At 44.7% G+C, this 19,722-nt stretch overlaps 2 protein-coding genes across 4 annotated transcripts; both read right to left on the reverse strand.

Annotated features, from left to right (window-relative positions):
- Positions 1–1,536: 1,536 nt before the first annotated feature.
- On the reverse strand, positions 1,537–10,069 carry tfcp2 (transcription factor CP2). Of its 2 annotated transcripts, XM_084445462.1 has the most exons (17): positions 9,317–10,069; positions 7,949–8,100; positions 7,724–7,800; positions 7,503–7,608; positions 7,212–7,318; positions 6,630–6,782; positions 6,388–6,498; positions 6,049–6,137; positions 5,856–5,904; positions 5,333–5,395; positions 4,934–4,975; positions 4,190–4,283; positions 3,933–4,023; positions 3,699–3,805; positions 3,268–3,410; positions 3,041–3,092; positions 1,537–2,792 (listed from the first exon to the last, which is right to left on the reverse strand). In XM_084445462.1, the coding sequence occupies exons 1-17, from the start codon at positions 9,436–9,438 to the stop codon at positions 2,755–2,757; spliced, it is 1,596 nt and encodes a 531-aa protein (XP_084301588.1). In that variant the 5' UTR covers positions 9,439–10,069; the 3' UTR covers positions 1,537–2,754. The 2 variants fall into 2 exon arrangements, with proteins under 2 accessions (XP_084301588.1, XP_084301589.1); XM_084445463.1 differs by lacking the exon at positions 7,724–7,800 and having other exon boundaries at positions 9,317–9,457.
- pou6f1 (POU class 6 homeobox 1) lies at positions 9,441–19,645 on the reverse strand. 2 transcript variants are annotated; one of them, XM_084445460.1, is made up of 13 exons: positions 19,432–19,446; positions 18,617–18,717; positions 18,073–18,152; positions 17,220–17,406; positions 16,887–16,996; positions 16,413–16,638; positions 15,430–15,659; positions 15,129–15,248; positions 14,086–14,319; positions 13,765–13,900; positions 13,504–13,672; positions 10,109–13,133; positions 9,441–9,525 (listed from the first exon to the last, which is right to left on the reverse strand). In XM_084445460.1, the coding sequence occupies exons 4-12, from the start codon at positions 17,395–17,397 to the stop codon at positions 12,785–12,787; spliced, it is 1,752 nt and encodes a 583-aa protein (XP_084301586.1). In that variant the 5' UTR covers positions 17,398–17,406; positions 18,073–18,152; positions 18,617–18,717; positions 19,432–19,446; the 3' UTR covers positions 9,441–9,525; positions 10,109–12,784. The 2 variants fall into 2 exon arrangements, with proteins under 2 accessions (XP_084301586.1, XP_084301585.1); XM_084445459.1 differs by lacking the exon at positions 18,073–18,152 and having other exon boundaries at positions 19,432–19,645.
- Positions 19,646–19,722: the final 77 nt, after the last annotated feature.

Consider the following 19,722-nt stretch of genomic DNA (forward strand, 5'->3'; position numbering starts at 1 on the left):
TAAGACACTTGACCCAAATTAGACAACTCCTCTAGCCGATGTGATATTGTAACACACGAGAAACGCACGATAGCCTACAGGAAACTGGAAATTATTTCAGTCAGCTATCCTGAACAGAATTTGGGCTCAATGTCTGGTAGCGACGGCGTGCGATAATTTGGAAGAGCGTCAGTCACACGCTCAGTGCGTGCCGTTAATAAACCTTTCAACAACTGCAGCAGCAAATGACAACAAACCAATAAGACTCGTGACGGGAGGACAATGAGCAGTGTCCCAGAAGCATAATGCAACCTAACAGACATGGGCCTGGCTCGGCCCAGCGTCTTCAGCGTAGCATGTCAACCTCTCTAGGCACACAATGGCAGTCTGCCCAGTGAAATGAATGCTAGACCCTCTTACCTGAAGCAGCTATAAAGACCCCTCTTTCCGATGAACCCGTTGACCGTTTCTTCTTCCAATGCCGACAGCTCATGAATCTTGCGCCCGATTTATTTCCCCTTATGATCTGTCTATTTTCAATCTCAAACAAAAGGCGGTGAGCTATATTTCTCACTAGCTGTACGAATTTTACAGCGAGCAGATGATTATGTAGCCTATTCAGTGAGGAAAGGCCTGGCTTGTAGTAAACCAGGCTATGATTGTCAGTTTGTACCAGTATTTCTGCATTAGGTTACAGGCTGCTCATTGTTCTTACGTCTAACGTTACATAGGCTAGGCTATATCTTAAAAGGTCGCTCCCATAAGTGCATGTTCCATTTAACTTTGTCGTAGCCTATTAGCCATGGACAGCAGGGCAGACGGTGGGAAAGAAGGACGTCATACAGTTTAGTTGAAATTTATTGCCGGCATTATCCTTTTCATTGAGGATGCAAAAATTGAAGATAATTGCCGAATGCCTTATCTTCCTGGTTTAAGCCTTTAAATGCTTGCATTGGAGAAGCAATCCACTGACATCTTGGTTCGAAATCCTTTTTCTACGAGGGCGGATTCAGGCTCGATTAAGCGTGTTTTCAAGCAAGATAGCGGCTATCTCCTCCTCGTTAATAAACAGTGCCAAATTGTTACAAATGTTGTGCTGGATTGACGTCCTTCTTTTCCTTGCCTCTGCCCCGGTTTGTTACAATGTAACAATAGAGTAAGGAATGCTACACAGTAGCCATATATACTCATTGTGACATCACGAACATCCCATGCGCCACGTAGGCTGGGAAATGTAGTCATAACGAGCTCTTTGTCCATTATTCGATTTCATCCTATGCGTGAAAACTAGCCAAAAACGACAAAATAACACAGAAGCCATAGCATTATATAGTGTTCTATTTTGTTCATCGATTCACAAGGTAGTAAAAGCCAGGTCCTTCTGGTTCCTGGTTCCTTATGAACACTACCATAGGAACGCTGAGGGTGATCCCATTATACCTCCATGGGGTGATCCCAGAGTTAGTTCCGTGTCACTTTAGCCATACAGGCAAGAAAACATACACTTGTTTATCAAGAAGATGTGGATGGGCAAACACTCAAACACTAGGTCATTTATTTGTAAGTCGTTTAATTCTTCTGATGACATAGGAAAGGGCCAAGGTATGGAACATCTAATGTCAAGCCATCCATAATGCTGTCAGCATTCAGTAGAACAGATTGAATTGAAACCAGCTACATCTGTCCACACACAGTCTGGGCATACCCTTAACAACCCGCTACATGGATTAGTATTTTGAAGTGGTAATATCCAAAATGCAAATATACATTTTCTTTAAAAAAAAAAAAAAAAAAGGAGCAACAAAAGTATGTTATGTAAAAGGTTATAAAATAATAACACATGATTCATAATTCAGAACGTTTTTAGACAATTACCTACTCAAATTGAGGGATTTGAAAGTGTAGATTAAAAAGTCACAGGAGCATAGGGAGAGAGGGAGAGGCTTGCTAGCTGGTGTTTCCACTGATCACTAACAGAGAACATCTCATCACCGCTCGGCTCAACGGGTAAAAAGCCTGGGGAAGAAGACGTCGCAAATTAAGATGGGACACAAACACTGACACCGACAGTGTTCAGAGGTCAAGGAAAGCTTCACGGAGGTCCTCTCACAAGTAACAGAGCACACGGGGACAAACTCGGCCGACCGTTGGCTTTCACGACAGCATCGTATCGGCAGAGGACAGAGGGGGGTGTCATGGCTGCCAAACTGACATCAATTGAAAGACTCCTGTTCAAGTGCTGGGTTGGGAGATGTCCGGCCGTACCCACTGCTGCTCTGGCTCCAGCATGGCCGCCTTGGCAGGAGGAGGAAGACCACAGCCTATCTCTGGGTTGGTCACATTCCAGGCAAGACTGACAATATATATATATATATATTTTTTAAAGGGAACAGCAAACTCTTGATTCTGAAGGGAAGAGAACTTGGCACGCCATATGCTCCGCTGATAGGGTCCTTACTTTTTTCATGATGAGCCGTGAGTAAACAGGGTTGATTACACCACTTAAAAACGTGAGGAGAGGTGAGTGTTTAACATTGACCACCGAGTCACTCCTTTCAAAGTAAGACAGTAAGGTACCGGAGAGAGAGGGGCCGGGCGCTTCAGTCCAACCTTCCCTTAGCTGCCTCATAACAGTTGTTGAGAGCGATCCAGGGCGGAGCTCTGTTGGCTCTCTAGCACAGTCCAGGAACATCAGGTCAGGGGGCTGAAGCTCTAGTGGGGCTGCGAGGGTTGTGTTGACAGGAGAGAGCGGCGGAGCCGTCTCCCAGTCAGTCTTCACTTCAAGATGATGTGGTAGCCATCGTTTGTCTCAGCTGTCAACAACGAAACAGAAGCCGTTTTGTGTGGACATACATTTTTAGCCAAATCACACAACATATCTGTTCACGGGACTACATACGTAGTTAGCACAGATTAATAATAGGACATGATCCGGATCAGTCCCAAGCACTCCAATGAAGAAGCAAACATTGGGACACCCCTATATACAGAGTGTGTGATATGAGAACCTAGGTTAGCTCACTGAGGTGAGTCCCTACTGATTGGGTCCATGTTGTCATACCTTTCATCGTGTCCAGAATGAAACACACCTCATCCTGGAAATTTTGAATCATCTGTGAGGAGGAGAGAGGCACGTTATAGGTATTGTAAACAAACATGTATACACACACGCACACACACTCACAGGCACACACACACACACACACACACACATAATGATCCACAGACTGATCCAGACAACAGAGCTAGATGTCACGTGTGACGGCAGGATGGATCTCTGAGTCTTACCTCGTCGCTGACCAGCACGTGGATGCCAGTGGGGCCCTGTTTAAAGATCTGACTGATCTGTCTGGGTGAGATACTGAACAGCTGAGCGATCTTCTCGGTCAGCTCGGCGGCCGTCAGCTCCTCCAGGTAGATGGCGTGATACACTGCGCACACGGACAAGACAACAGGAATCAGTCGCCATGTCCCGATGATGCACGGTGCGGCCGCCGCGTACGTGATGCGTATAGAGGTTCTGTGAACATCTTGTGAGTGTTTAACATGAACATAGGCATGACGTGACGATATCCAAAAATCGGCGTGCAAAATCAGTTCCAAGTTCTCAAAGAACCGTTTTACAGAGTCAGGGCCGCTAGCAAAGCAGCGATACGGATACGGATACAGATACAGATAATGTTGTAATACATGTAGTAAGCGCTCAAACCCACACTGACCGAAAAAGGTACTGCTGGCAGCGTCTCCATTCTCATGTTTCTGCTGTTGTTCCCTCGCCTGTTGAGACTCCTGACACACATAGACGGTCAGCCTGGGACGCACCACCCTGCACATGTGGACACACACACGTGATCGCCATTAATACACCCCTTACACTGTAATAAGCCCATATACGGGCCCCGCCATGCTTTTCCGTGTGGCAGTAGGAATTGACAGCGAGGAGGAATCCTTACCGTCCTTTCAGTGCATTGAAGAGCCGAATACCATCTGCTGGTCCGCAGATCTGAATGACATCTTCCCTGGTTAGTTTCAACAGGTCTGCCCCTGGAAGACACAACAGTCTTCCATCAGAACAGTCTTCCATTAGAAATACTGACTAACATATACTGAGCTTAACCATATAACAGTGCAATGACAGCAAACTCCCAACAACAAGAGTTTACACCTCCTCCCCCCCCAAAAAAATCAAATGTGCCAGGAAGGATCTTACCTGAGAAATTGGTGAACAGCCGACAGAAAGGTGAGAAACGGTTTCTATGCAGCCACTGCTGTGCCTCCTGTGGTGTTGCCGTGGGTAACAAATTCTGTTAGGCAAGATACAGAGAAAGAAGGAGAGAGAGACAGAAAGATAGAGACAGAAGGAGAGATACAGAGACAGGAGAGACAGACAGAACGATACAGAGACAGAAGGAGATACAGAGATAGGAGACAGACAAAGATAGAGACAGAAGGAGAGAGAAAGATACAGAGACAGAAGGAGAGATACAGAGAGACAGAAGGAGAAACAGAAAGATACAGACAGAAGGAGAGATACAGAGAAAGGAGAGAGACAAACAGAAAGACAGGTAAATATGTTGCCAATTAACCTTGAATGGGTGATCAGACGAGAGCCTTTAGTCTAAAACAAGCCCACCCATAACATGCATACAGGAGGAATTAAACCCATTACAACAGTTCAGACTAAAGGAACCCAATACATTTTCAGAAATATTTACAGCACGCACACACTTGATTACTTCCCTGAAACCATAAACTCCCTACAGTGCTCAGCTATCACACACTTCTGCACAGAAACACACAGAATGAATACCAGTTTGTTTTGTTAAATTGCTATATACATACATAAGCAGAAATGCTGGGAGCCTGGTATGAGATATGTGTGCATTTACCCCACCTCTGCTCTTGAAACCATTCAACATTCATACAAGAAATCAGCAAATAATGTCATATATACCTGATGGCTTTCACTTTCTCCTCTAAGTAGATGGGTCGACAACTGAAAGGCAGAACGTCTCTCACTCAGTTTTATTATGATAATGTACACCTTTTCAAACTTCCCCATAAGCCCCAAAAATCTATGTTTATGGGGATGACACATACAGAAGAGGGTGACATTGTGACAACAGAAAAAAACAGCCCCTCTGTTAAAATAGACTATATTATTCTATCATAACAAGTTAAATCCAGTCAGTATATATTTCCAGTCATCAGGAGTGCATCGTTCACATTCTGGAAAGAAATCCATGAAGAATCGACAGGAGTTCCTAAAAAGCATTGATGGACCTACACACAAATATAGAGGCATACCAATGGAGCTTAATGCAGTATTTAAGAGTACTAAATATTAGCCTACATTTTCTCCACCATCACTGTGTCCTTGAAGTTCATATATTGTAGTATCTTGAATCTGTAGTATCTTGAAACACAAAACTAAAGTATATATCTCATCTCTTTTTCCATTTGAACACAGACAGCAAACATACAGTAAGGGATAGAAAATTAAACAGCATTTGGAGAGCATTTGAATCACAACACATGCCAAATACTGATTAATAAAGGACAAGGGGTAACAATGAATGCTTTAAATGAATAATTATTTGCAAGAATCAATGCAAACTATCAGTCTCACATTTTTCTAGTGTAGTTTATCTCACTTTTATACATACAATACCAACAGTACTACAGCTTTAGCTGCAATGCCAGAAGGAAAACAAACTCAAACCAAAGCACAACTCCAGTGAGTCACATTCAGTTATGTGGATGCAGCAGGTGGTTAAACAAGTACTGTGGATGTAATGTTTGTTTTGAACATATGGGATCAGCTATGGAGCAGCCTGGAGCTATGATACACTCGAACAAAGAAAGGAGATTCTTACATCTGCCACCTGGACAACTGGCTCTGGCTGGTGATTGGGCGATCCATTTCTGAAAGACAGAGAAGTCATTTTTGCTGGGGGAGAGATTAACATGGAGTATCTTCCACAAGCATTGTCGTGTTCGGGGCCAGTGTGCAACAAAATAAGCACTGTGAGCGGGTGTGCTCTCCATGTCCACATGGACGTTCCCTACCCCTCGGCCACTGGGAAGCTGTTGTGGGTGCTGTTGAAGCCAGGCGATGGAGAGTTGTTGACATAAGTGATCTCAGGCCAGGGAGAGCACTGCAACAGACAGACAGTCCTGTTATTCCAGTACAGTTGGGTAACCATGTCTGGCTTTGGTGTTCTACACCAATTAGCCTAATAACCGATACATAACCTTGCCTGGGAGTCCTTAACGACTGTGGTGAAAATGTAATTACCTGTGTGTTCAAGCCTCTACATCAACAGTCTAAAGCTTTGTTTCTTAGACAAACCCTCCTGCTGACGGCTGTCTCAGTGCATCCCCCTCGTCCTCCCCGGCCATTCTAACCTCGGTCAGGATGGTGGTTTCATAGGAGGGCTGGTACTTCTCCTTCTCCTGCGGCGCCCTCTTCTCCATCTTCTCTCTGTCCGTCTTCTGCTTCCTGTCCGCACCTTTAGGCTGCGGCCAGTGGGGAGAGGTCAGGACATTCACCGTTGGGTACCAGGACACAGGGTCACAAGATGGCTCGAAAACACCTTCTTCACAATTGACAGCGGCTTAATTGCCGCGGTCCAACTCTTTCCCCTCACCTTGAAGACTTTGACCTGGCAGCTGGCCGAGTGCAGGTGTTCTGTGTACTCTCCGCCCTCGTTGTCTTTGAAAGTGTCGATCTGGATGCGGAACGGAACACCCTTCTCTCCCCCGTGCTTACGCATGGTGAACTCCGTGCTGATGCAGTGAACCTAAAACAAGGAAGTGCATATCTAATTTAAACCTATACAACAAGATGATAACTGTTCAATTTTAACACACTGTTCAATTTCAACAATGAAACTAAGCACTCAAACAAGAGTCATACTTTACAGTCATTTAGTAGACACTTTTATCCAAAGTGACTTACAATAACTGCATTCAAGCGTAGCAAAATATAAATGCAAGGTGCTTAAGAGGAAGGTTCCTGGTTCTATATCTATGAAGAAGTGAGTTTCCAGTCTATGGTGAAAGACAGGCAGCAACTCTGCTGTTCGGACATTGTGGGCAGCGTATGTACTCAACCAGCATTCCTCCATTCATAGCCTTGACGTCTCAAGGCAAAATAAGATTATTGTTGAGAGATGAAGCTACTGTATGTCCTGTGCTTGGGAAATTTGGGGTGGTGTTCATCATGCTACCTGGATAAAAACTGAGGTTCTTTTTGACGGGTCCCACAGGAACTCCACAGTGTTCAGTTGAGTAGGGTTGGCTCTGGGGTCGACCATGCCAACTGACATGGGGATGTCTGCAATGGATCAATGTGAAACAAGTGATTATGAAAGGTGCTGTGCGTTTCCTTCCATCACTGACTGATCTACGAGATATGATCATGAATACTGGATCGAGACTGAACAGCAATATTCACATGAATCCATTCCACAGCTGATACAGGCTGAGCATCTGAGAGGTAGGGAGAGCACTGGTCTCACCCAGGTCCAGGATGCGGTCTCCAGGCCGGTTCCAGCGCCAGCCCTCCAGCTGCTGGTGCTCTGTGTACTGGAGACGCCGGTCGTGGAACACCACCCGAATGATGCTCTAAAGACACACAGAAGAGTAGCTCTAGGAAACACTACATATATTGCTACAGGTCTTGATGCAAGCTGACTCGACAGCTCGTGGTGGTTTGAGTGGCCTTGGCCGGGTCCCTCACCTTCACCATTTTGCCAGTGATCTCTGGGAGTTCTCCCATTTTCCGATTATCAAGCATGCGAATTTCATAAGACTGCCCTGTAAGTCAAACACACACACACAAAACGCAGAGCGGTTTATATAGTCTATAATGAATGCAATTCTGCATCATTACTATACAATATTGCCATGATCTGGTGTGTAGATTGTCTTGACAGTGTAAATAAAGGCGGATCCAGCTGCTCACCTTGGTTGAGGTAGGTGAGTGTTTCATCATGCAGTTTGACGGCAGGCGAGGTAGCTGCACACAGAACGTACTGGAAGGGAAGGATCTTGTTGTCGCTGTCAGGGGGAAGGTTGGACTCCTCCTGCTTGAAGATAGGGAGGGCCAGCACATCGCTGAAGAGAGAGCAGATGGACAACAATTAACACGCTTGCTTTTTCTAGTAAATAACAATTGGAAACGACCTGGCATCCTTCAGAACCAATAACTGTTTCTGATCAGACCTCAGATGTTCCCAATATGAAACTTGGGTAGAACACTCTTACAACAACACATCCTTCAAGACCCCGACATATTGTTACTCAGTAAACTAAGAAGTGGTTATACACCAAATACGTTGATCACTACGAGCCTCTGGAAAGAGGAACTGTGGTATATGACGTTCTCTAACTTTCATTAGCAACAGTGGAAAATAACAGGGGCAATACAGTCAACTACCTTGGTATCCAGCCTGTTCAGCTCATAACCTCTCTCAACAGAGGAATGCTGTTGACAATGAGGCCTGTTGCAAGCTCTTAGTATCATGTAACCAAGCACTGACTAAATTAACAAGATGTCTGAAAAAGAGAGCTTGGCCCCAGGAACTAAAAATGTCTCAATCAGCAAATCCTAAACTGAGACAGATCTCCTTCAACACACACATAGAAAATCAATGATGAAATGTAAGGTTAATCGTGGCTGAGTCCAGGCTATGTTGACTGAACAATTTAATTCAACAGAAACTGCCAAAAGGACATTGCTCTCAATGTTTTGGTAAAAATCAGTTATCCTAACTCAATTCAGAGTTACACACCACACAACTTGGTATGTAGACCCCTCCTTCAACAAAATGTGAACTGTTAATACATTATAGTCTGTCCACACATAGTGTCAATTTAGCCATATTGAGACTGGATGGCAAACGTCCTAAAACTGGAATGGTTTGTGGTTTTGCTTCTTGCCTTGGCTTTAATTTAGACCAATGTCCAGACTGACTTGCATAACACCACCTAACCTTGTGCAGGTTCAGTATTCATAGATTCCTAGAAAAACCCTTGGGTAAAGTGAACACTGCTGACATTTATTTTAAACCACAACCTGATATAACATTAAAATGACATTACTGAGGACTGAGATGTGAGAAAATTATAATTGAAACTAGCTTAATTAAATACATAATAGAATACATTTTACCAGGAGACAAAACAAATTATGTAGCATACATTATGTGGCACACCAAACAGTATGCCAGCACTACACCTGCAATTGTAACCTCAACAATGCAAAAAAGATCAATCTCAACAATTTGAGTAGCAGTCTATAGAGAGCAAAGGACTCCCATCATTCTCCTACCTCATACTGTATGCCCCAGCTCCGAGCTCCTGTCCGATGCCAGACAGACTGGCATCGAAGTCCTGGACCAGTCCTGATTCAATCACTTCATCAGTGAGCGGCAGCTTCAGAGCCCACGCCATGACCACGACGACGATGGGAGCTTTGCGTGTCCGATTCCAATCAAACTTGACTTGGTCAAGCGCCTGGGAAATCCAAATGTCCCAAAACTTTATGGGAGGGAAAACGAAAAACACTCACGTTTCAGCTTATTTATGTTCATATACAATTGAATCCAGTCAAACTCTTATCTGTCTAAATGCATAATCTGTGGGTATGTCTAATCTACACGTGCCTAGCCCACTGAGTGGTAAAGGCAGACATCTAGCTAGCTAACTGCCAGTGTCATCAATTGATAACGTGATCCGTATCTGACAACACACTGTCCGTTCTTGCCCAGTCCCTGACAACAGGTGAGTAGGCTAACGCCAGAAATAGCAAGCTAAAGACTGTCTTCATTGCGGAATTGTCAAGCGTGTCTATGAATGTTATAAATGTCAGACTACCCTGTCCAGTCTAATGTTAGAGAGCTGGGACGCTGCAAACATTGTCTGAAACTTAGCAAGCAACTGTGACAGCATGTTTTGTCCCATGTCATATCACACTGCAATGCGTGCGAGATGGTGCCTGTTAGCTGGCAACGATAACTAACGAGAACGACATTAGCTAGCCAACTTGGCTTACGTTAGCCACACTATACAGCGTGACATTAGCTACTATTAACGTAACGTTTACATGGTAATGATAATTTACCTTTAATGGCGGGGAGGTTACATAGATAGCTAACACTGAAGCTGGCCGTTTCACGTCATGTCTCAGTTGCTCCCTCGCTCCAGCTGCACTAAAATCAACATGTCGAGCTAGTTAGCTAGCTCGTTTCTACTAGCTGTCGAGTTAGCTAGCTCGTTTCTACTAGCTGTCGGGTTAGCTAGCTAGCTAGCCAGCAGACAAGCAGCTGGCTGGACGCTCGGAGAGGGATTGAAGTTGATAGAACGTTAGCGCGATGCTGTGACGGATTATTGAGCTATTATCAACTCTAAGGAAGTCTTAAAGATCATTTATCAAATACGAATCAAAACAATGTCCATAGGGTAGCAATGGAACCGAAATATATACAAAATATATTTTGTTTGTTTATGTCTCTTCATCAAGAAAGAAGATTCTTCCGTAGTATCCGGATTCTTCTTCTGTGGCGTTTCGGCCGCCACGTCATATACACAGACGACCGCCACCTAGTGCATTGGAATGATATTCACCCCATTCAAACAAGCCACTTTACTACTGTTTACATTGGTTAATTTTGGCGCGTTGCTATTGTGGCCGGCCAGGTGTTCGAAGCACCTTGCTAGTGGTGACTGCTATGGATTTGACCATCCATGGATATGACGTGATTTGGGATTTGGGGATTTGGCCATTTGACAGCTACAGTAACAGCGTCAACAAGACAGATCTATTTCCGGTCACCGTAGCGTCCCAAAATCGATAGTTGCACTTAGACGACCGCCACCTAGTGCATTGGAATGATATAATTTGATAATCACTTGATTTAGCCTCTATAAGCTCCACAAGCCACAACACTAGTCAGCTGAAGGCCTCTGAGAGACGACCTTTCACTCACCCAAACGTGTGATTAATGTTGAACAAGAATGGGCAATCACGGTTTCCGTCTTTATTGATGGAATGCCACTTTATCGATGAATGCCAGTGCATAGCTTTGGGTTTGTCTGTGGAACATGTTCACATTGCACGACCCAATGAGACAAATATGAATGTTCAGTATAATACTTTATTAGACAGAGAATGCCAAAGATTCATACAGTCGCCCATTCTATACAGTCATTCTCATGATCTTGCACAGAATGCACTTTTTCGCTGGTTTTATTTCTTAATATTGCACTCAACATGGCAATGATAAAGTAAACCTAGTGGCAGATACAGTTATTTGAAAAGAGAAAGTTCTGAAATGGATTTTATTATTTTATTTATTTGTTTTTACAAAAGATGCACACAAACCTAAATGCATATGAAAAATTAAGTATATATCTAGCATAACACAAGTTACATCTAAAAAGGAACATACATTATATGGAGAACAAATTCCACCGTTCAATATGATATTTCATCTATATAGACAAAAATCTGCATTATTATGAAAATGATGTTCTTTCACATCGGCCTAACGACAAAATTTTAACCCATTTTATTACAAAACGGATATTCTTGACAGCATATGATTGTTATTATAGTTTGCATTTTCATTTGCTACATTTCTCAATGCTGCAGGTTAGAAAAACTAAAAATACAATGACGGGGTATCTTTGATTTAAATATTCTAGCTCTCCTAACAAGCAGCCTGTGCCTCCCAAAGTGGCCATCGACTGCACCCAAAACAAGCAGTGTCCCTCAGGTTTCCAGCTGTAGCTGGACTTTCTAGCAATCAACCTCATAGGAAATCTGTCCATACACAAACCTAATATGCAACCTCTGTGGTATGCCTACAGTCCTTAAAGTGCCAATTATTAAAAATTAAATGTGGTAGACAGGTTTGAAAGTCTACGTGCTTTGAGGCTTAGTTTACAAAAGTGGAATACCAAAACTTGTCCTGCACTTCAATTTCAAAACATGATTAATTATCATTTAAATTAATAAAATATTGACTGATTAATTAATTCAAACACACACATTTGTATTCAATTAATCAATTTGATTAAATTTGATTAGGTTTTATTTTAAGAATACAGAGGTAAAGCCTGAGTCTCTTGAACCAGTCAATTTGTTAAGCTGACTATGTATGTGTGTGTGTGTGTGTGTGTGTACTCAAGCTTTACCATGGTAAACAAAGGGGCAATGTTTTTCTGACACAGAATACTCCCTTTAAGTAGCACATTCACACATTTTATAGACACAATATAGAACCATAATAACTGAGGAAGCAAATACAAATTTCAAACCTATGGTGACGCCAGCATAATGTGTAACAATATTGTGACCTAATATTTCAGAGGCATTTGCCTCTAAATCTATACACATCACTTACAAACCTGTATTGTAAGTGTATAAAACCACTTGGATCAAATTCCATCCATTGTCTTGCAGAATGGCATGGTACTGTATATTAATTCATTAAACAACATGTTATAAATTATGATTAAGCAACATTGATACCTCATACGCCTCTTCACATGCAATTGATCTTTTCTCTCTCCCTTCTCACACAGTCACACATACGCACACCAAAAATATGGTGACTCGTTTCTGAGCACTTGATTACCAGTTCAATTACTGGTAAGTGTCAACTTCATTTTCTCAGTAAATATGGTTTCCAACTTTCTGGAGGTTATCACATCTTCTTAACAACATTACTTCTTCTGCTACACAGTCTTTTCTCTTCATCGTCCCTACCGAGCCACAGCTGCTTTTGACACAACTTCACTGCTGGACCTGAAAGACATTGATCTTGCTGGTGTTTTTCAGTGTCTGTCGCCGGTTGCAGAACCACACGCGGACCACCTCGCGGTCGTAGTTGAGCTCCTTGGCGATCTCTGTGATCTCCTGGCCCGTGGGCAGGGCATTCTTCTCAAAGTAGGTGTTCAGCACCTCGATGGCCTGTGGGGTGAAACTGGTGCGACGCTTGCGTTTCTTGGAGGGCTCCCCACCCACAAACTCCATCAGGTTTTGCTGCCCCTTCTGGTTCCAAACCTCTGCTTCAGCCAGCCACCTCTCCAACACAGGCTTCAGCTTCTGGGCACTCTTGGGTGTGATGTCCAGCTTCTCAAACCTGCAGATAGGCGACGGGAGGACAACGGTGGCAAAATTCTATATGGCACAAAATATAGCATATAGGATACATGGCACGCTCAACCCACAAGTCTTCAACTCTTGACGGGTGTGGATTCTAGAGCGTAAATTTAACAAAAAGAGGGGAAATCCGCACTTTCAAATACGTTTTAACTGCGTTTAATGCACAAGTACAAGCAGCAGACAATGAACGGACGCGTTTCAGCCCTTTGGCCTTTGTCAGGGAGTGCGGATTTCCACAAAAGATAGCATGCAAAGACCATACTGCCAACATGTTTATCGCGTTAGAATGACTTTAATCCACCTTGTCAGTGGTGTACTGTTAACAGCCAGTATAATAGAGAACTGACCTGCAGATAGCAGACTGGCTGTAAGCCGGTCCTTCAGTTGCAGTGAGAGCCTGTCCCACTTGCGTCTGCGTCAGCCCCAGGGAGAGCCGGCGGATCTTGAAGTTCTTGGCGAATTCTCGAATCTCCTCCAGGTTAATGCCCTCTTCATCAGCCACCGACTGTTGGGGCTCTAACGATAGACGGACACCAGTTAAAAATATCTACCTACTTCCCAAACACATTCTATGTTTGGAGAGGGGCCATGCAGGTGGATGTACGTACTGCTGACGAGCTGGCCCACTGTGGCTGTGTCTCCACAGGCGATAGGGGCCGAGGAGGAGAGGGAGGTGCCGGTCTTCATCACGGCCGGTTGTGGGGCGATGACCACGGGCGACTGAGTAACCGGCACTGCCTGCGCCTGGGGGAGGGTGTCAAAGTGTGGATTAATGATTACATTCGTTATTCAATAGTTAAAACCAAATTTTTTAAATCTGTGCAATTGACGTTCAATGAAAAACGTCACAAAGACATCAGTGCAAGTACTCTATTTGGTCATTACACAGTACTCTCTTAACAAGCACGTATATGACCTGAGGCCTGTACCTGAGCGCTGGGCTTGGAGAGCGCCAGAGGGGCAGTCGGCTTGGACAAGACGGCCGCAGAGGAGGGGACCGCGGCAGGTCCGTTCCCTATGGTGGCTATGATCTGGCCCTGGGTGTTGAAGACGAGCTGCGGGGCGACGGTCTGGACCTGCAGGCCCTGGAGAGGCAGAGCTGGAGTGGCGGCGCCTCCCGTCAGAGAGGCCGGGTTCACCAACAGAGGGAGAGTTCCAATCACCTGCAGATCAGAAAGGATCATGGGACATGTATCAACGCACAGACGTAAGGACAAAAGTATTCTGTGCTTGTATCTTTCAGATGACTGATTTTACCACCGTGTTGCTCTGTGCCATACTGTATGTAATAGTGCTACAAACACTGCATATTGCTGTATGAATAAAGCATGTAAACATGTAGCCCTTCTCAGTCCTGTAGTCGCATTCCGCTCGCTCATGCCAGACAACAGTCCTTTGCTGGTCCATTCACTTCGCCGTCAAAATAAATCGGTGTCGGCCTATTTAGGAGAGGCGCTCATATTTACAAGTGTCAGATAAACATGAGACTTCGCTTACCTAAACAAAAGGGTCTATTTAAACAAATGCTGGGTTTTGAAGCCTCGGCGCTACAATTAAATAACTTATTTATACAAGTTCTGTCCGAGTGAAATTATTTTTCCGAGGTAGTCTTCTTCTGTGGTGGTGGCGGTGCTTTGAAGCTTCAAAGAGACCGCCACCACCACAGAAGAAGACTACCTCGGAAAAATAATTTCACTCGGACAGAACGTGTATGAATAAGTTATTTAATTGTAGCGCCGAGGCTTCAAAACCCAGCATTTGTTTAAATAGACCCTTTTGTTTAGGTAAGCGAAGTCTCATGTTTATCTGACACTTGTAAATATGAGCGCCTCTCCTAAATAGGCCGACAGCGATTTATTTTGACGGCGAAGTGAATGGACCAGCAAAGGACTGTTGTCTGGCATGAGCGAGCGGAATGCGACTACAGGACTGAGAAGGGCTAGTAAACATGCTGATTGTGCGAGTGCCCCACCTGTCCCTGTGCGTTGGTGATGATCTGGCTGGTGAGGCCGGACATGGCGCTGGTGAAGATGGGAGTGGAAGCGAGAGAGCTGATGAACTGGGGCTGAGCTCCCAGAGACGCTGCGCTGAACTTAGAACAGAGAAACACATTCACAATGTAGAAAAACATCTCTTACTCTACACCGATGCTAATGACAGCTTATCAGGCGGCTGTCGTAATGCAAACACACAGGACAAACTAATACAGGTCGCATAAGATACAGCACACCTCAAGGAGTAAAAAACGCAAAGAATCACAAAGGCGTTCTTACGATGGCGGGGTTGATGGACAGTCCCGCTGTCTGGAGTGTTGCTACCGACACGCTGGGCTGGGAGACCGCTGTCATGGCCGAGCCCATCTGGGCCGCGGTCAGCTGGCTGGGTTGGGATGTCGCCTGCTGCATGGCTGACTGCCCTGACTGCAGAGAGGCAGTCTGAGGCTGGAAGACCGTCTGGCAAGCCGCCTGCAGTTGGGGCTGGATGGAGTTTAGTACTGTGGCAGCTGTGGGGGGGAGATGAGCAGAGTAATGCTTGGTGGTGTGTAGATGGCTAACATGCTTTTGAGCAAACCATTGTTCGCTATCTAGCCATTCTCACACACACACACACACACACACACACACACACAGGGCTGCATCTATAGTATACTTTGATGTACTGTGCATATATAATAGCTTTATATACAACTTATGTTGTATAGCCTATATATTTGTATATTCTGATTATGTTTAGCTTATTGTTTTATTGTGAATCTTTATATGCAAATCCTCTGTGCACCATCCACTAAGTGAAATTCCTGAATTGTACTGTTTGTGTAAAAAAAAGAAAGATTTTATCCCATTTTCACCCAATTTGGTAGCCAATCACACCTGACCTATTGTCTAATTGTCCCCTGTTGCTGGAGGGTCCGTCACACAACCCTGTGGTCTGCAATCTGGAAGAGAGAGCAATCTGGAAGAGAGAGCCAGCTACAGACTCCCTCAAGCCCAGGACCGTGACTCCGACACCAGGCAGGGTCGCTGTAGAGCACCACACCCTCACGCTGAAATTAAACTAACCACCCTCGGGAAATTAAACGAACCACCCTCGTTCCCCCGTACGATCCGGCCATGTCGGCGCGAATCCCAGTCCCCGATGGGCAGCTGCACCAGAACCTGATGCTTGGACCGCGTCACCACCGAGGACCCTATACAGAACTGTACTTGTGAAAATGAACTTGGCGAATAAAGCGAATTCTGATTCAGATTGATGATACCTTGCAGACCAGCGAAGGGAAGTTTGAGAAGGCCTCCGGCAGGGCTGGCGGCCGTGAGCCCAGGGAGGGTGGCTACGTTGGTGGTGGGGAAGGTGAGCACAGCCAGGCCTCCCTGGCCCCCCATGGACCCTGCCATGCTGAAGGGGATGAGCAGGGGCTGGCCCAGGGTCCCGGTCTGTGTCATCATCCCTGTCATCAGAGTGGCCAGGCCTTCCTGTGTCAGGACCTGCAGGGAGAGAGGAGTGAGTGATCCACTCATACATCAGTGTGAGTCACCACAGGGGCTGAGGAAATGACCAAACCAAACAGGAAATTACAGCATGTGGTTAAAAAGATAATGTAACCGATTAACATTTAAAACAACAGGCTGCTAGTAGAGAAATCACTATCGGATTTGTTTACACTACTACACATACTATTTTGGAGATCATTTGGGAAGGCTAGATGAAAAACACAGAAAGAGAAATAGTTCACCTGTGGACAGCCTTGTAAAGTTATGGGCATGGCGGTCGGGGCCAGGGACATGTTGAAGGGTGCAGCTGAAGCCAGGGTCTGGACAGCAGACACCGCCTGCTCACCCAGCACTGACAGGGAGACAGAGCTCTGCTACTGCTTGTGTTGTTTTGAGGATAAAAGTTCCTGAAAGCTGAAATGATTGTCTTGAACTCTGAATGAAGTCTTGAACTCTCGCCTAATGAATGCACTGTCACATAAACCAATCACAAACTACAATCTGTAGGCAAATAGCTTTCTTTGTTTATGCAGCTGCACATAACCAGAGTCTAACCAACTCTGTCCAGGGCTCACCTACTCCCCCAGTGCTGTGGGGGGCAGTGGGGCTGCCCTGTGTGCTGGACTCAGGCTGCTCAAGCGCCAAACCACCTCCATCCTCTGGCCCCAAGTCGGTCCTCCCATCAGGCATGGAGGACGGTAGAGAACCATCCACCTCCACTTCCAGCACACGGATTGTCTCATGGCCAGACATCACAATCACCTACACAGCAGTAAGGGGGGGAGACAAGACGGAAACAAGTAATATAGCTGCATAATGCATGACACGGGCTCAGTCTCTGGGGATGAGTGTTGGTCGGAGCCATTGCAAGGAAAGAGAGCCAAGTCTAGATGTACGTGTAACCCGTATGTTTCGGCATGCCCTGGTCTCCCACATGACAGACAGCGTTTTAACCAGCTGCTACAACTCGCTATCTACTCACGGACTCATGAGAACCCAGTTTCACTCGGTTACATACAGTTGAGTTATTGTATGGCAAGAAGCATAACTAGACCGATATTTAGGCTCAGTTGCAATCCGCTAGATTATACAGTTATGACTCTACTAACGCCATCCAGTCGATATCTCCTCAGGTAGAAGACCATAAGCATTGATGCCACCATGTAATTAGGCATCTAGTGGTTTACCGTTTGGATGCAACACCATGCTGCACATGAGATCTTATTCTCGGTCGGTTGCAATAATTACTGTATCTCCCAATCACTAAGCACAGAGCCCATCTATCCCATTTATAATAATTCCAGTCCATTTCTAACCAAAGCTGCATGTGGTTCATGAGCGAACGCATCAATGAAAGACCTGGAGAAGAGGCAGGAGGACAACCTGAGCTGGAGGCCGAGATGCAGAGGGACAATGCAGGGTGCATACCTGGTTGTCTTTAGCAGGTAATTTCAAAGTGCAGGAACGCAATGGCTGAAAAAAGACCCCTGCAGTCAGACAGTGAATGGCTAAGGAGAACAGAGAAGCCAAGCACACGTTAACACACAATGAACCAAAACAAAAAGACAGGTGAAAAAACATGAGTACACCAACACAACATTGAGAACATCAGCCAACAAGCAATTAAGCAATGCTCTCGGAATGCTCCCCTGTCATCCATGAAATACATTGCTTTTGTTTTCTATGAGTGTAAGGGACATAGAAAGAGACAACCCATGATTAATCAATAAGCATCGCAGTGTTGCATAAATCTCACAAGCACAAGGAAAAATATTAATTGATGACAATTTATGAATGATTATCAAGCTGATATGAATTTATTTGTGGTAGTGAATCATTCCACACATGACTGATGGTGGTGACAGCTTATGAGAGAGGGCGTAGGGCTAAGCAGAGACAACACAGGAGTTTCTGGAAAGTTGGGCAGGAGGCATGTCAGGTCTAGTGTTGGCAGGGATAGGGAAAGTGGTACCTGTTCATTGACAGTAAGGGGAGCATCTTTAGCAGGCAGACCCTGGGGGTCCATGACTCAAGTGCTCTCACCACCAACCTGTCCACTGGCCTCCTAGCATTCTATATGGGAAAAAGAAAATCCTTATGTCATAGAAAACAAGGCTGATCAAAATATTACGTTTCTTCCGCGTTGTGCCTTTTTTCTGATCTACCTAATGATCAGACAATGGCTAGAACTGCCATGTGTATGCAGTTAAGACCAATTGGTCTTATTTAGGCTATTTGATTGCATACCCTATCAGTTTCTGAAAATCAGGTCATCGATTGAGTTCAGAGTAGGAATAGGCATGTGCAAAAAGAACAGACTATCTTGATGTTATGCGTTGGACCGTTATTTAGCAGTAGCCTAAACATAAACCATCAGATTATAGGCCTAACGATTAGATAGGCCTCCAGTGTTCCACGTCTTTCGAATGGAGCTGTCAATCGTCATCATTGACCTTAAATTCCTAACGTCACAAAACAACAGTAGCATGGCAGACCCTACTATAGAAATAATACCGCTATATGTCAAAACTTTAGAAGGTGATAATTCGCACCCCACCCCCATCCTATCTGATAAAAGTCTCGCCACGAGACTGAGGCGACAGAAATCATGCACATATCCATGACTGGAGACCAAATGTTATGTGTTTCCCTCTCTTTATCATAAATATATAAATTATGCTAATTAAGAACATTGCATATTAACCAAAAACTCATTTCCTCTCGCCATTTCGTCGCGGTAAGCAAATGGAAATCTTGAATTTGAACTCGAATGGTTTGCAAACTTACCGTAAAATGTGTCTTATTTTCAGTGATTCTCCCCTTTTGAAAAGCTTTGCCAGTTTGTTTTAGTCACACATAATTAAAAATTCATCTCACAGCTTCCAGACAGCGCTATGGCTGCACACAAAAGAGGTATTTGCATTGATAAGGAGGGTTGGCAACGTTAGGATCTCTCTTTCTTAATGTTTACTGACGATCTCGTCTCCACTACTGTTCAGATCATCGCAATACACCAGAGGTGTCGCGTAATATCCGACTTCTGCTGTAAAGTCCATCTAAATTACAACAATTTTGGCC

The sequence above is a fragment of the Borostomias antarcticus genome (genome assembly GCF_949987555.1).
Source record: "Borostomias antarcticus genome assembly, chromosome: 11".
Lineage (NCBI taxonomy): Eukaryota > Metazoa > Chordata > Actinopteri > Stomiiformes > Stomiidae > Borostomias > Borostomias antarcticus.